The sequence below is a fragment of the Physella acuta genome, unplaced genomic scaffold (genome assembly GCF_028476545.2).
Source record: "Physella acuta isolate Inbredline_101_S28 unplaced genomic scaffold, ASM2847654v3 ptg001041l, whole genome shotgun sequence".
NCBI classification, from domain to species: domain Eukaryota; kingdom Metazoa; phylum Mollusca; class Gastropoda; family Physidae; genus Physella; species Physella acuta.
In genome coordinates this window covers 241757-257858 of record NW_026732558.1, presented here as the reverse complement: position 1 = coordinate 257858, position 16102 = coordinate 241757, and the positions used below count along the sequence as shown (strand labels likewise).

Sequence of the window (16102 nt, the reverse complement as noted above, 5' to 3'; positions counted from 1 at the left end):
TCATCTGCACAATGTGTCTCAGACACGAATATATATATATATATATATATATATATATATATATATATATATATATATATATATATATATATATATATATCCTATAAAATCATCATCTACGCGGCTCATTGACATAGTTAACTACCTGACCGAAGACAATTGCTTTATTTTAAATGTTTTGTGCATCAGACATCCACTCTGTAGAATCGATAGTACAAAAATGTGTCCAATGAAATTAGAGGCATGTCTCTGTGAGTCACAGCAACGTGTACGTGACATTTAGTCAAGCCTCCCTTATAAAATAGTTGTCTTCACCTCGCTAGGCTCATTTCTGCCACGAAAACATCCGTGTTTAGTTTAACTTGCCAAAGTTGGTAAGTAGGCCTATGCTATATTATTTAGTAATGCCTTCTCTTTTGTAAAGTCAACTAATTCACTATGATTAAATTGTATTTACCAATTATGCTGCGTTTCGCTAATTGCCAAATACTGATCTCGGTATATATATATATATATATATATATATATATATATATATATATATATATATATATATATATATATATGTACATTACATGTACTTAAATAAATATATATATATATATATATATATATATATATATATATATATATATATATATATGTACATTACATGTACTTAAATATATATATACATATATATATATATATATATATATATATATATATATATATATATATATATATATATATATATATATATATATATGTATATATATATATATATATATATATATATATGCGTATATATATAATTATATTAGCCTAATCTAGAACATAATTTAATATTTTTTTTCTAAATATATTTTTTTATAGTCGTGTTTGAACCAAGATTACACAGTACTACACTACCCGAGAGCCGGACGTTTTCCCGAAAGACACATGCCCGAATGCCCATTCCGGCATTTGTCGCATTCGGTCATGTATCCATTCCGGCAATTGTCGCGCTCAGGCAAGTGTCCATTCAGGCAATTGTCGCATTCGGGAAATCTGCCTTCGGGCAAACGGCATTCGGGCAATAGTCTTTCGGGAACTTGTCATAGACCCCAGTAGCCACCCTAACGTTTGTTGTACGAACTATTTCTACAGATTACAATCGCCATGTCACCACTGTGGGTTCTGGTTCTAGTGCCGACCTTGGCCTTGGCTAATGACTTCAACGCCATGGACTACGACAAGGACGGGAAAGTTACACACTTTGAGCTAAATACGTTCATTGATGTAAATGAATACTCTTACCATTATTGATGCAATGGAGTAATATTATCCATCTAGCGTAGTGTTTCTTAACCTGGGTTCGATCGAAATCAAGATGGTTCGGTGAGTCAGTCACATTGCCCGGCGAAATTCCAGACGCAAACCTGACGCATCTAATTTACGATCGGATTTTGTAAGGTTAAGACCCACAAAATCTACCTGTATATATATATATATATATATATATATATATATATATATATATATATATATATATATATATATATATATATATATATACATCTATTAATGTATTGTTGATATAACCGAATCAAATGTCAAATGTTCACACCATACGCCTTATTCCTATAACTAAAAACAACTCGTTACAAATAATTGTAACACTGACGCCCTCAATCCCAAAACAGCTCTTATATTTTTAGCGCAACGCTATAGACAGCCTTCCAAAATGTGTAATAGTTTTTACAAAATATCATATATATATTTTTTATTATTCAGAGACTGGATCGAAACAGAGATACAGTTTTGACCAAAGACGAGCTGTTCTACTACCTGAACAACAACTACTGGCGGGTCAAAGCTTACTCGGACAAAATCTTCGACTTGCTGGACACCGACAAGAACGGGAAACTCAACTACCGGGACTCGATCAAGGTCGCAATGGCTATGGACACCAATAGGAATGGTCACGTGGAGAAAGCGGAATACGACGCGTAAGAAGATTTCTCTTCCTGGTATTTTTTTTCTACCCCCCCCCCCCCTTTCCTTCTGCGTGTACCATTTCAATGTACGTACAGCACCCCCCCCCCCCTGACTCACTCAAGGACGAATTACAAAAAATAAATTAACAGAAAATATATAATTTAAGCATTTAATGGATGTTTAATTTGCTCCCACCCTCGGTTTTTTTTTTTGCAGGCATCTACCGCCACCCCCCCCCCCAAGACGAAACGGAATTTATATAGAAAATATATACATTTAACAGTGTTCGCACCCCCACCCACACCAAAGAAATTTTACTCCGGCCCCCATCCCGCGGAACATTTCAAGTGCCCTCCCGGAGAAAAAAAGTCTGGAAGAAACATTGACCACCCCACGCCCCCCCCCCCCCCTTCCCCCACCGCAAATTTAATGGGAAAGAAACCCTAAGCCTGAGTATTATTATTCGCATAGATCTGTTTTTTGTAACATATTATTATATACTCCTATGCATACCAGATGAAGCACTATATTTTGTACCCTGCACATTAATGTGTTAATGTTTAAAATATGAAACAGGGTATTAGATATACATCTTGAGATTTCAATGGATTTCCCTTAAATTATATTTTAGTGAACGAAATATGTTGTAACATTTTTAAAAATTCTAGAATATATTACTTTAATTGTCGATGATTTATTCTTAAAATTTTAAAGAATCAGCGTTGTATACCGATGCCAGTGTGTAATTAATAAACGTTTTTGATACTACGTTACGCAAGTAATTACAATTCAAATCAAATATAAAACCTTTTTTCTTCCTATGAAGCACATTCATTGAGCAGTAAATCTTAACCCTCCTTTTTTTCTCGTTACAGCTGGGGTCAAAACCTAGTCAATAAGGCTCCATGGTCATAAAAAAGATGACTTAAGTACCACTTGAAGAACTGTATCTGTGTATAGTCCCGTTTATCAATAAAATATTTTTTTCTTTCCATCGCGTGTTTACCTTGTTCGTCGTGAAAGTGTGTGTGTTAAACGTATTATCTATATACATTGTAAAATCGTAACACGTCATTTAATACATATTTGTGAGTTATATTTCTTCTAATGTATTTTCAACAATATGATTTCACACCGTCTATATGATCATATTTCTTAACGTTGTAACACTTTTATAATAATGATGCTATCGTTTGTCATACATTATTGGTACAACTGTTTCTTATGTTATATTTGCATAGTATAATTTTGATGACGAAACGTTGTGCAACACGCAAATATGAGTCAAGAATGGGGTAGACGTATAATAGCTTAGGCCAGCTAGACATTGGTCAAGCAGAACCAATAGAACAGCAGCTGAACGTACTGATAGGTCACGTGTGACGGTCAGCTGACCAAGCGTTATGATTAATTAACCATTTGAGGACCAAGGGAAACATGTGACCCAATTTTAAATTATCGCCAAACGTAATTGGAATAAAATAGAGTAAACTGTTAAATCTGCTTTAAAACTTCTTCTTTCTTCTTCTTCGTTCTTAATTATTATTGTGGAAGGGGATCGAGATTTATCTGCCAGTGGGTTTGAACTCGAGACTTTGTTCGAATTTATCAACCATGAGCTTTTTTCCGACTCGACCACGCCTCCAACACAATTAAGCGTTACGTGTCAACTGGTTATGCGACATTGAGGCCATTGACTCCGTTTTCAGCCTGCTTTTCTTTTTGGATTTGCTTCCATAGCCTTTGTCCAACCAAGAACAAACTACAAGGCAGCAGTTGTTTAATTTTGGAGTTGTCTCTCCTAGAAGAGTGGCTTTCAACAGCTAACGAGCCTCATCTGCTTTAAAACAATTATTACATGATAGACTTAACCTAAATAAGGCTGTTTTCAGTTTATATGAGATAGTTTTGTTGTCATATTCATGGAAACTTTCCATTTTTTGACCATTCGCAAACCTACAGTTTACATTTTTAATGTTCAGAGTTAAGCAGCAGAGGGTCAAAGATAGCGTACAGGAGGAAGTCGAGTATTTGATTGTATTTGAAGATAAATATTGTTAGGAATAGGAGATATTTGAGTTGGGCTTGGAGATTAGTTAGGGAATTGTTGAGGTAGGAGAAGAACTGGGTAGGACTGCGCAGTAAGGCAGAATTATGAATGGATGGATTGTGTATTTGTTAATAAACATCGAAATTTGAACTTTGTCAGTTTATATATATATATATATATATATATATATATATATATATATATATATATATATATATATATATATATATATATATATATATATATTTATTTATTTATTTGTTTATTTATTTATTTATTTATTTATGACCTCATCACATAATCCTGTGATATAGTCATATTTGTCACATTATGTCTGTTTAATGACTGTTACGTCCCTTGTATTATGTATATTATGGTTACGTCCTTTGAGTGTTCACTGTGTCTTCAGTGATGTGTAGGTAATTTGTACATGTAGTCAGTTAACGAAAAGTAGAGTCAGAAACATAACGTGTCGTCTGGGCTTTGTGTATATAGGACTGGTAAGTAGGTCAATAAACAGTTCTATGGCTCATGCAGGTTTTATTTAGCCGTAGAGCTGGTTGGTAACATACTTACCAACCCGCTATAAGAATAAAGCACTGGAGTTAACTCAAAGAACTGTGTCTGTTTAAGTAATACAACAAAAGTGAAATCATTTGCAAATACCCTAGACACCTTATCCCCCACCCCCACCTTAAGAAATATAATTTTTTTTAATTTTCTACTTTTCCACACCACCAGGCCTGCTCAGAACACGACAATAAATGAGTTGTTTCCCTGACTATGCAATTATTGATATTCTTGATGAAGTGGATGATAACGTGTCGCTCATTGCCTAGTCATGACTGAATAGCCCTTTATATCAGATCGTAAATAAAGTTTTGAATTTTCGCACTACATTTGGCGGGGCAAGGAAATGTGCCACTATGGTAATGAGGAATATTTTCTAGACAATATTCTATTAATAAACACGCTCATCAGGTCATGGGTCAACTGGGTTATGTACAGGTGTGTCATATGAAGAACACAAGTATTGATCGGTAGAAACGAGTAGAGAGTGTGTTTGAAAATATGAAGTTACTTTCCATTGGAGCCTTACCTAGAGGCTTTTGTTAAAGGTGAACTTGTTTCAAGTGGTATTTTATGTTGTACGAGCCGGCCCGCGGCATAACATACGCCGCTATTTAGTTGTTTCTAATTTTCAATAATTCATAATTTGTGAATTCGACAGTACCAACGCTGACACTGAAAATATTTCTTTAAAACACTATAAGTAGCGCGTTAAGGACCATAACCCCCCCCCTTCCTCCCCCCCTTCCCCCCCCCCCCCTACGTTTAAAATCGTTGGCTCTGTTTGTAAACATTTAGAGTGAACACAGCTCACTAAAACCATGTAGGGGTGGGGAGGTAGGGAGAGCGTTTGCAGCTTGTTTTCTAACGGCTCGAAGAGGAGAATTATATATATAGATAAACATATGACCGTAAGTACCGTTTGAGTTAACAGACGAAATATTATACACAAGATCCTAAATTAGGATTTTTTAAAAATTGCATTTATTTCTAACATTTAAAAATGGCATTTTACTAAATTTCCGATATCTAACATTCTGGTGGTCGACATTTCTCAAAACCTCCAAAAAGTGATGTTTTTTACGTATTCTCATAAAACAGGATACTATATAAGAGCTTTTCTTCTTTTCGTGTTTGCTTACAATGTTAACGATTTTGTCACCTACCACTTTTATTCCCAATCCTCCCCGTCCTCCCCCATACACCACGCCCCCAACGCCACCCCTATACGGTATCCAAGCGTCCTTTTTCACGCGTCTTTTCTATTGGATATCGTGGCATTTAGACAAGACGTGTTTTCACTGTCGAGCTGTCCAAAGTTTGTTTTCTGTTTGTCTTTTCTGTCTAATCTTTAACCACACTGTTGTGTGCTGACGAAGACCTTGGGTCGAAACGTCCATAGTATTTGTAACTTTCTTTAACTTGTGAGGTAACTAAAACTATCTGTTCTATTACTAATTCAACTAACCTCACTGCAATAACCATTTGTATTTATCTTCTCACTTCTATAGCTTGACTTTTTCACAAACTTACCTACCACTTCTATTGCCCAACTCCACGAGGAATGACATCTCAACCCTTGCTTTTATATCGGTATATACGTCATTAATGTATTTATATATATATTTTTAAAAATAATTACTATCCGATATCATGTCAAAAAATGAACAGTATAGAAGAAATATTTCGAAACGAGCCGACCCGCGGCGTATCATACGCCGCTATTTAGTTGTTTTATTTTCTACTTTTCAGTAATTCATAATTTGTGAATTCAACAGTACCAATGCTGCCACTGAAAATATTTGCTTTAAAACACTACCCCCTCCCCCCTTCCCCTAACCCCGACCCTACACCCCCCCCCCCCCCCGTGAAAGCAGCCTCCTCTTAGTTACCTCCTGTAAGTTTAAAATCGTTTCAAACTAAATTATCTGCCCCTAATAGCCGCCACTAAACCCGGCTCTACGATTTGTAAACATTTAGCGTGACCACAGCTCATCAGACCATGTGGGTGTGGGGTGGGGATGGTAGTGATAATGATAGAGAGGAAGAGAGGAGACTGCAAGGAGGCGCTTGCAGCTTGTTTTCTAACGTCTCCCAGAAGAGAATTATATATATAGATGGATGTTATTCATCAATCAAGCCTAACACTCTATCATTTCACAGCGCCGTAACCCGTCACAGCTGGGTGGTTTTAAAGTCACAAGTTCAAACCGAGTTAAAACTAGAGATTTTTTTGGGCCTGTAGCCTAACACTCTACCATATGACCACGCCGTCCCGTATTTACAGTAACAACTTTACAACAACAATTAAGGCCTCAATTTAGAGATTTTTTTTTATTTGCTTTAAGTTGAAACTGTTAAATACTACTATCCTGCCAAACAGAAAAATGCGCAAAGAGAAAATCGCGGACATAGAAAAATGCGCAAACAGAAAATAGCGCACACTGAATAAAGCGAAAACAGTAAATTGTGCACACAGAAAAAAAATATTCGCAAGTATATAACTACCTCATTAAAATCTATACAAGTGGCATCGCCTTCAAATCTCTACTCCCTCCCATGTTATCAAGATACCCCCACCCCTTTGGAGAAAATTAATTTTTAATTCCCCCAGGGTTTGAACAACCACCGATAAACCGAGGTAGAAAATGTAAATAAACGACTTACTTCCCTTGACAAAGTAATTATTGATGCGTGGGTCTGATGAGGCTGCTGTTATGGTTTTAGTGACACACGCTGGTTACTGCATTGTCGGGAGTTCATATTAGAAACGTGACGGTAGAGCAATTCACTAGTATATCGAGTAATACATTCTAGAGGATGTGGTATCAATAACACAGGAAAAAGAAATTTAAAATGGCCAACAGTAAAGCAACGAAATTCGTAAATATTAAATTGTTAAGTTCCTGATTTCTAGAAACAAAGCTGTTTTGGTTATCTTTGAAAATATGTTTATGTAAATAATGCAGCTGACACCTATATTTCTTATCTTTGACAGCTTGTTGGGATTTTATAATTGTAGAACAGAAATAAAAACAGGATTACATCATTGTAGAACAAAGATAAAAAGGAATTATATAAATGCAAAACAGAAAAGAAATATATATATATATATATATATATATATATATATATATATATATATATATATATATATATATATATATATATATATATATATATCATTGTAATCCCAAATTACGCTCGCGAATTTCGGCCTATTTGCAAATACAATGTTTACATTTCTTTATTTTGTTCTGCGCATTTATGTGGATGTGATTGGATCCATGTTACACGGTACATAATGTAAAAATGAACTGATTGTAAAATCTCCTTAAAATATTAATGTGTTAAGTGCTAAATCTCAGTCGATGAAAACTTGTTTGAACTTGTAGCTAAGGAACATGAAAGACCCCACTTCATCTTTTCAAGGACCGCCATGAAACAACCTTGTCTTATCTGTAAAAAGTTGCTCAAGGGATTTCTTAATCCGATGCCGTCTGTTCGTTAACTTCAAACACTCCACACGCACGAGCTGTAAAAGATTGTCGGCTTTATGACAATTAAATGTATCGATCCTTTTTAAAATATATTTGAAGAAAAATGAATAAATGATAATCAAACCTTTTTTACCTGAAGACTAAATATTTGATTTAGTGTGTAACACTAGTTGTTGCCAAGCAGCCTAAAAATATTAGTTGTTGCTCCATTCGGTTTGAAATGTGTTCATATAATTTGTTAGAAACTTGAAAATGATACGTTGAATTTCTAAATCGTGGTGTTTTTAGCTCTCATGACATAGGATGTTTATTCGAGATAGAACAAAAAACTTAAATCAAAATAGCTATTAGCAAATTAGGTTTTAAAAAAGTGTTCAGCAAAAAGAAATACAAAAATTATTCCAAAACATGAAAATTACAATGCAAGTACTAAAATTTAACTGCCAATCTACTGTTGTTAACCTGTTAATTCTAGGCTTTATGATTGGTAAGTTAAAAAATCTTTAGACACATTAACTTATTTTCTATTTCTATTGTTTAGAAGACATATATGTAAAATTATATACATCAATATATGTATAGGCCTATATATATATATATATATATATATATATATATATATATATATATATATATATATATATATTGGAAATATATACATATAATTTATTGTTTTGATGAAACAAATCAAATATAAATTTCACGTAATGTTTATTTCCAATTTAGCCCCCACAACTATCCACTGTATTTTAACAATGCAGTACAAATTTGTAAACAGTAGTGCTTTATCGATGGCGTCCCTTGGGATGAAATTTCCAGCCGCCAGCCTTGTGACGTGTGGGAAAATCTGCTCCACCTACCGTACTATGTGCTTCAGCTTTCGGTACAACAAGACAATCAAGGAGTGTCACTTAGGTAACTTGATGGGAATAGTCAAATTTATAGATTTCATTCGAAAAGGAAATAACGAAAATATTGTAATCAGTTCTATTTACACAATTGTACCAATTTATTTTTAAACAGAAATAAACTACACAATGCTATAAAACAGAACTCATCCTTTTTATCTCAAATTACAATTTTATACATATATAAACGGAAATATAAAAAAGTAATAGACTCTAGATCTATATTATTACAGAAAAAGCTAAGTTTTTGGACTTAAATTACCTAATCAGTCGTTTCAATCACTAAAAAGCTTTAACAATCCATAGTTATTTACAAATAAAAAAAAAACGTTTATGCCACCAACTTTGATATTTAAAAGGTTAAAGATTGGCGTAAATTGTTATCGGGAAATGTCAAAGTTATACAAAAGGTGGCCGAAATTATGACATGGTACTTCTTTTTAAAACATAAATCAAAGATAATATCCACAACTTTTAAAAGTTGATTTTTTAAAACAACCTTTTATTCTAATATTGAAATAAATAATAATCTATTTATGTTGCCATTAATTTAATTTTAGGTTCTTGGATAGTACCCAGGTCAGGACTAGAGGACGCTACGGATCAAAAACCGTTTCATTCCATTGGGTATTTCTGTAACACGGGGGCCCATTTTTTCATAGTAACTCAATCCAGCGTCAGTGTTTGCGTGTACATTTCACCGATAGAAACGGATTTCCACACTGGGCGCAAAGCGTGTAACGGTAAGATTATGTTTATTGTTTTTTACACCCTTTAATAGAACATAATATTTGCATGACTTGACGAACGTCTTGATCAGTAGATTTATAGAATGTAAATCGAAATCAAATTTAAATGAAAAAGTTCATTTCTTCATATTCTAAAACTGGAAGATGACGCCATTGGTGTTGTGTTATTTCCGTAGTTTAAACATGTGGCATGTGACATAATTGGTAATTGCGTTCTTGTCTTATTAATCATAAACACTTTTTCGGTTGCATAATTAAAATGTGTTTATACATTCGAATGTTTCTTTATTTTTATTACTTTTCTTTAAATAAAATTTAGAGTATGCATTTAAAACATCTACAATAATATTTTCAACAAAAGTCCATATCTTTAAGTTTTCCATAAATCTCTGAAGATACTGATCTCTTAGTCTCGAGAAAGGCGGACAGAAAGTGAAAGAGAGAGAGAGAGAGAGAGAGAGAGAGAGAAGTACGCACATTGGCTTTTATATATATTAGGATACATTTAGGCCAATATATATATATATATATATATATATATATATATATATATATATATATATATATATATATATATATATATATATATATATATATATATATATATACATGTTTATGAAATAAGTTTCTCTCTCCGTATATATACATAATATATATGTATCCATCTACAGGTATGGGTGCCCATCTCTATTCACTGACACAAAATACCAGAGAGAAGAGAGCTATTATCGAGCACATTGCAGGCTTTCAAAATTTCTGGATTGGTCTAACCGACGAGGTAGTGGAAGGTCAATTTTTGTGGGACGTGGACCAATCCAATTTAACCGTCGAACAAAGAGACGTTATGTTTCAATATGGCGAGTGTTTTCGTTTACTATTTTTCATATTGCATGTAAAACCATTATTTATCAATTAGATACTTTGTTCTTTTGTCGGTAAACTGACAACAAAACTGACAAATCGTGTTTAATTTCTAATAAACTTATTTAAATGGCAATATTACAATCTAATTATAAATTTTTACAATGTAATTTTTAATACATAAAATAAATTAGGTATTTTCTCCAGTGGACACTTTCTCGCAATTTATATTTTCTCAAACAAAACATTAAAAACAATGTTCGATATTTACTGTGCAACAACAAAACTCTTTAAACAATTTTTTTGATAAAACAAAAGTAAGCTGTTGTGTAGCCCCTAATATCAACGTATAAAAGAAAAAAAGACAGAAAAAAATTATCATGATAAACCAAACTTTTTTTTTTGTAAATGCTTGTTTTTACTATTATGTTTTACTGGTAAGTGCGTATAATAAATTTGTAATTTAATAAAATTAATTTTTAAAAATTAATTTTTCATTAATCTATTAGCAATAAAAATTAAATCCAACGCAAACTAAACCTTGTAGTAAATTTTTGATTACTTAACTAGAATACATTAAAAAAAATATTTTTATAAAATAACTATCTAATCAAACGCTTAATTTCAGATCGACCTGACGATAAGATATTTACAGAGGACTGTGTAGCATACGATGTAATTTTCAGCCCATTCAATGACTACATCTGTAGCTGGTCAGCCAAGTACCTGTGTGAAATCCGTTCTTACTTTTAAACATGGCTCGTTCAAAGTACCATAAAATACGTCTATTACAAATATTGTTTGTTTGTTTTGTATTCGTCTAGTATTTCGTTAAGCGAAAACAGAATAACTGTTTTGGTGTTAAAATCACGAGTGATTAAGGAATTTAAAAGTATAAGGTATTAGCTTTCTTCGGAGTATATAAACATTGTATTATAAGACTTGCTTGGGTGATTGGAGTGTTTTAGACTAGTGAATAATGCAATTATATTTATCATTTTAATTTAGCTAAGTGTCAAATTTTACTATTAAGAAGTGTAAGGTGCTACAATAAACATTACCATGTTACAGTTTTTAAAGTGCAGGCTAAAGTGCATGACTGTTTTTTTTTATTAAAGTATGTCAATTTGTTCAGTGCTATTACTGCATCTCAGATTGCAAATAAAATAAAACAAGCAGCATCCTATGATATTAGACTAAATGCACTCGTTTCACCATTTAATTTGTAAGCAATTAAATAAAGAGTTTGTACATCAGAGAATTCAGGTAAATATTAGCATATAACATTTAACTAAGATCCTAAATAGAGCCGCAATTTTTTATTAAGGTCACTTTCCACTCATGATAATTATAATTACTTTATATTGCTACATTGTGGAAGATATTTTAAATAATTTACTATTATATTAACAAAGTGATACTTTTAAATTCTTCCGTATTTTCAAGTAAACTCTCATAAATGTATTGATATTTATTGTTATGTAAGCTTTATAGTTTTAATTTGCTAAATAAAGCCTTATAATTAATTGTATTTTAAATGTCACTTTTTAATAATGCTATTAATAATATCTTAGTATTGCTAAATATGTTAATATAGTTTGTAATATTTCAGAAAAATCCATGTTTTAATATTCTTACTCCATTTGTAAAACAGCTAATAATAAAATGATTGATACTTATTGTATTTCAGGATTTTAGTGTTTACGAATAAACACATTATAATAGTAAATCAATGTATCAATCACACAATGGTTTTTCCGATTAACTCCCCTTTTGCATTGAATTTTAAAATTGCTCTGTAAAGTAAAATATCTACTTATCTACATATTTCTAAAATTCAGATTGCTTACAAGTTTTTATATTTATTTATTTTTGTGTCGGTATCGATTGATCCGAGCACTTGCACTTTAACATAATTATGCAAAATGATAAAGTTAAAGAAAAAAAACCTTTAAATTTCTTTATGTGTATTCTAAATTCATGATTAGCTTAGAAATAAAACAATATCGGTGAGTTTGGATTATTCGTTCTATTTTTTTACGTTTAATGAACCCCAAGCAAACAATGTTAATTACCTATTTGTACCACAGGTTGATAACGTGAACATTTGTATTAGTTTATATTTTTTTGAAGGGACCATTTGGTTGTCGACTCCACAAATCTGAAATACTATTTGCATGACATTTTCTAAAAGTAGATTAACCAAGTTGATTGTTTAATGTTTTTCTATATCTTAATAAATTAATTAAAACTTTTAAAAAATTAATATGGATAAAAACATTGCAACATTTACCTGACGCAAATGAACAAACCGACTTATAGATCATACTAGAATACCCGTCATCCGTTGGATAACTGTGGGTTTCGGGGGTCATCCATCAAAAAACATCACGTCTGTCACTCAGAGGCATAGCGACCCTTCCCGGCGCCCGGGGACAAAGTTTTCGATTTGAATCCCTCCCCCCGCAAGATTTCGATTTGACCCCCCCCCCCTCAAACTTTTGATGTGCACACCCTCACCCCCACTCAAACTTTCGATTTGAACCCCCCTCAACCTTTCAATTTATTTTTCCAAACCATTTTGGCGCCCCAACATATGTCCCCCCCGCCCCCCCCTTCCCCCATCCACCTCCCCCCGCCTCCCCTTCCCCCCCCCCCCGCCTCCCCTCCCCTACCGTCCCCCCCCCCCTCCTCGCTACGCTACTGCAGTGTCACTTATCGTCACAAAAAACAGACCCCACATTCAAAAATATGTTTTTTATCTTTTAAAAACACCGTAAACACCGATTTCGGACTATCCCTTCATATACTGACGTCACATGTGACCTACTCAACTCTACTTCACCTGCCCAGTGTCCCGCCAAGTCTCAGACAACATGTATTTATCGTTTAAAAAACGATTCCAGCCGAGCATGTCTCTGACCACACTATCCTTTCATATGCTTAGGACAAAGAAACAGATGTGCTCTACTTCACCTGCCCTGTATCTTGCCAAGTTCAGATAGGCAACTTTATCATTCACATCTAAAAAAAAATTGAAAAAAAAATTTCATCGACATATTGGTCTAGAACCCGTGCCACCTCCATGTGAGCCGACTACGCTACCAGCTTAGCTATTTACTCGTGACGTCACAAGTGAATTTTTATACTATACTATGCGTCTCCTTATGCAACTTGATTTACGCGGATAGATTCTAGATCTAGATCTAAGTCTAGTAGTACTAACTTTCAAATTAAATTTTATCTTAAATTAGCCAAACAAAGATTTATATAAAATAATTAAGGCCTGAAATAGATTCCAGATGTAGAATTTACATTGAGTCTAGTGACCTACATCTAGGCTAGATCTAGATCTAGGCTAGATTCATAACTTTCCTTCGATAGCTGATCTTTAGATCTAGAGAAATTTATCGTAAAACTAAATGAAAAAGACAGTTGAAAATTGATATAAGTGTTGGAACGTAATAAATACAGCAAACGGACGTATTGTTTAAGTTATAGCCGGCAGAAAATTAGCTTTGTAACGCGTTAAACTTTTGAATGGGCCACAAAGTCTATGATGGAGTCCGCCATTTTTATTGTACAAAAAAGTTAACACATCAAGGGACGTCACTATCCCCACAAAGTTTATTCAAAGTATTAACATTTTTAAAAAAGTACGGTTAATTTAACAATGAATAAATCAATAAATTAATTAACTTCTTTAAATAAATGTGTGATTAACAGTCTGTCTTAAAACAAAAATTTTTCTCTACCTACATACTATTTTACAGCTTTCCACGATGAGTGCAACCATGCGAGATAGTCAATCAGGCAAACAAACAAACAAACAAAAAAATAAATATTCAAACATGTAAACAAACTTGACTTTTAGTAGTATATAGATAGATGATACAGTAATTTTTAAAAAAACATATTTTGAATTTATAATTTGATATTTAATAAAGAATAGGTCGGGTGACGGTGTAATCTATTCTCTCCAACCGGTTATTGAATCCTGGATAATGGACGCCAAAACAAACTGTCTTCAAATACTGTCCTAAAGATTTAAAAAAAAAACAACATCCAAACTGATTAAGACATCAATAATTTATGCATATTACATAATCTCCGCAGAGGCGTAGCGACCCTTCCCCGGGACAAATTTTTCGATTTGCACCCCGCCCCCTTCAACCTTTCAATTTGCACCCCCTCAACGTTTCAATTTATTTTTCCAGCCCATTTTGGCGCCCCCTAAGGTCGGTGCCCGGGGACATATGTCCCCCCGCCCCGCCCCGCCCCCCCCCCCCCCCTCGCTACGCTACAGAATATCCGAACTACATGGAATGGAAATGCTGAAATCTGGCAAGCCAGTCAGTCAATAGTACACAGTAGGGACTTAGGTAGCACTAGCGACTTCTACGTCAAGATTTTATTAACTGTTAGGAATCAAACTGAGTTGGGAGTTGTCGTAAGTGAAAACCTAAATACAATTTTAAACATGACGGTTTATAAGGCAGGTGAAGTAGAGTTCATCTGTTTCTGTGACCTCGTCATAATAAGGGACAGTGTGGAGAAACGCATAACCGAACATGTCTTAAAAAAAAACAACTTATGAATAACAAATGTTATTACAATGAAGATTTCATAATTCAATATCGATTCTAAACTAACAAAAAAAATTGTTTTCTTAAATAAATTTTAAAAAATAATTATATTTTTTAAATAGTTGATGTAGATTAGAACATAAAATAAAAAAAAAATAGAATAAAGATATCAGTAGAATCTTTCATTAGTAAACATAAACAACGCGTCGTAATGTTTAAAATAACTTGACTCTGTGCACATTTATATAGAAACAAATGTTCAATTCGGTCCAGGCTATATTCCAGTACAATGTCTTTAAGTGTGAATGTTTAGAGTGTTTATGCCACAGATAAGACTTTCCATTTTTCCCACAATTATTTTTTTTTCACATCACTCACCACTATTTGGCTTTCGACTTGGTGTATGTTTTCTGAAATATCTTTTTTCTATTTTAGTTTTGTAGTAAAGCTTACTTTGTCCCAACACACCTATTACACATTTTTTCTGTTCAAAGAAAAATCCTGAGTGCGATAAAAAAAACCTACCATGCTAAATTTTAGTAACTGACTCTCTTATCAGATTAGGTAGGGGTTTTTTTTAAACACAAGCTCAAGGTAAGAAGCCTTTAACATCTTCCGTTCTTACACGCCTTGATTCATGTAAGGGACATAAACGTGGTGACTAAAATCCTTCAATCATCATTTTTAACATGAATATAAAAAAAATAATTCTTGTAATGTCTATTAAAAAAATATTTAAAAATTAAAACTTGAAAAAATTCAGAAGTTTAATATATTAAGAATCAATGGTATAAAAGTTGCAAATGCAGAGTATTTGTATTTGGAAGGTCTTTTTATGTTTGAGGCTGTATTTTAAATTATTTCATCAAACCCAAAGTATACTCTGAAGTTTCACTTTCGTGAGACAAACATTGATTTG

General features: G+C 33.1%; 1 protein-coding gene across 1 annotated transcript; it reads left to right on the top strand.

The window, feature by feature from the left end:
- The first annotated feature begins 289 nt into the window (after positions 1-289).
- Positions 290-2952, top strand: LOC131954938 (uncharacterized). The gene is made up of 4 exons (XM_059318788.1): positions 290-374; positions 1129-1260; positions 1756-1970; positions 2835-2952. Exons 2-4 carry the CDS (start codon positions 1141-1143, stop codon positions 2872-2874), a joined length of 375 nt encoding a protein of 124 aa, XP_059174771.1. The 5' UTR covers positions 290-374; positions 1129-1140; the 3' UTR covers positions 2875-2952.
- Positions 2953-16102: the final 13150 nt, after the last annotated feature.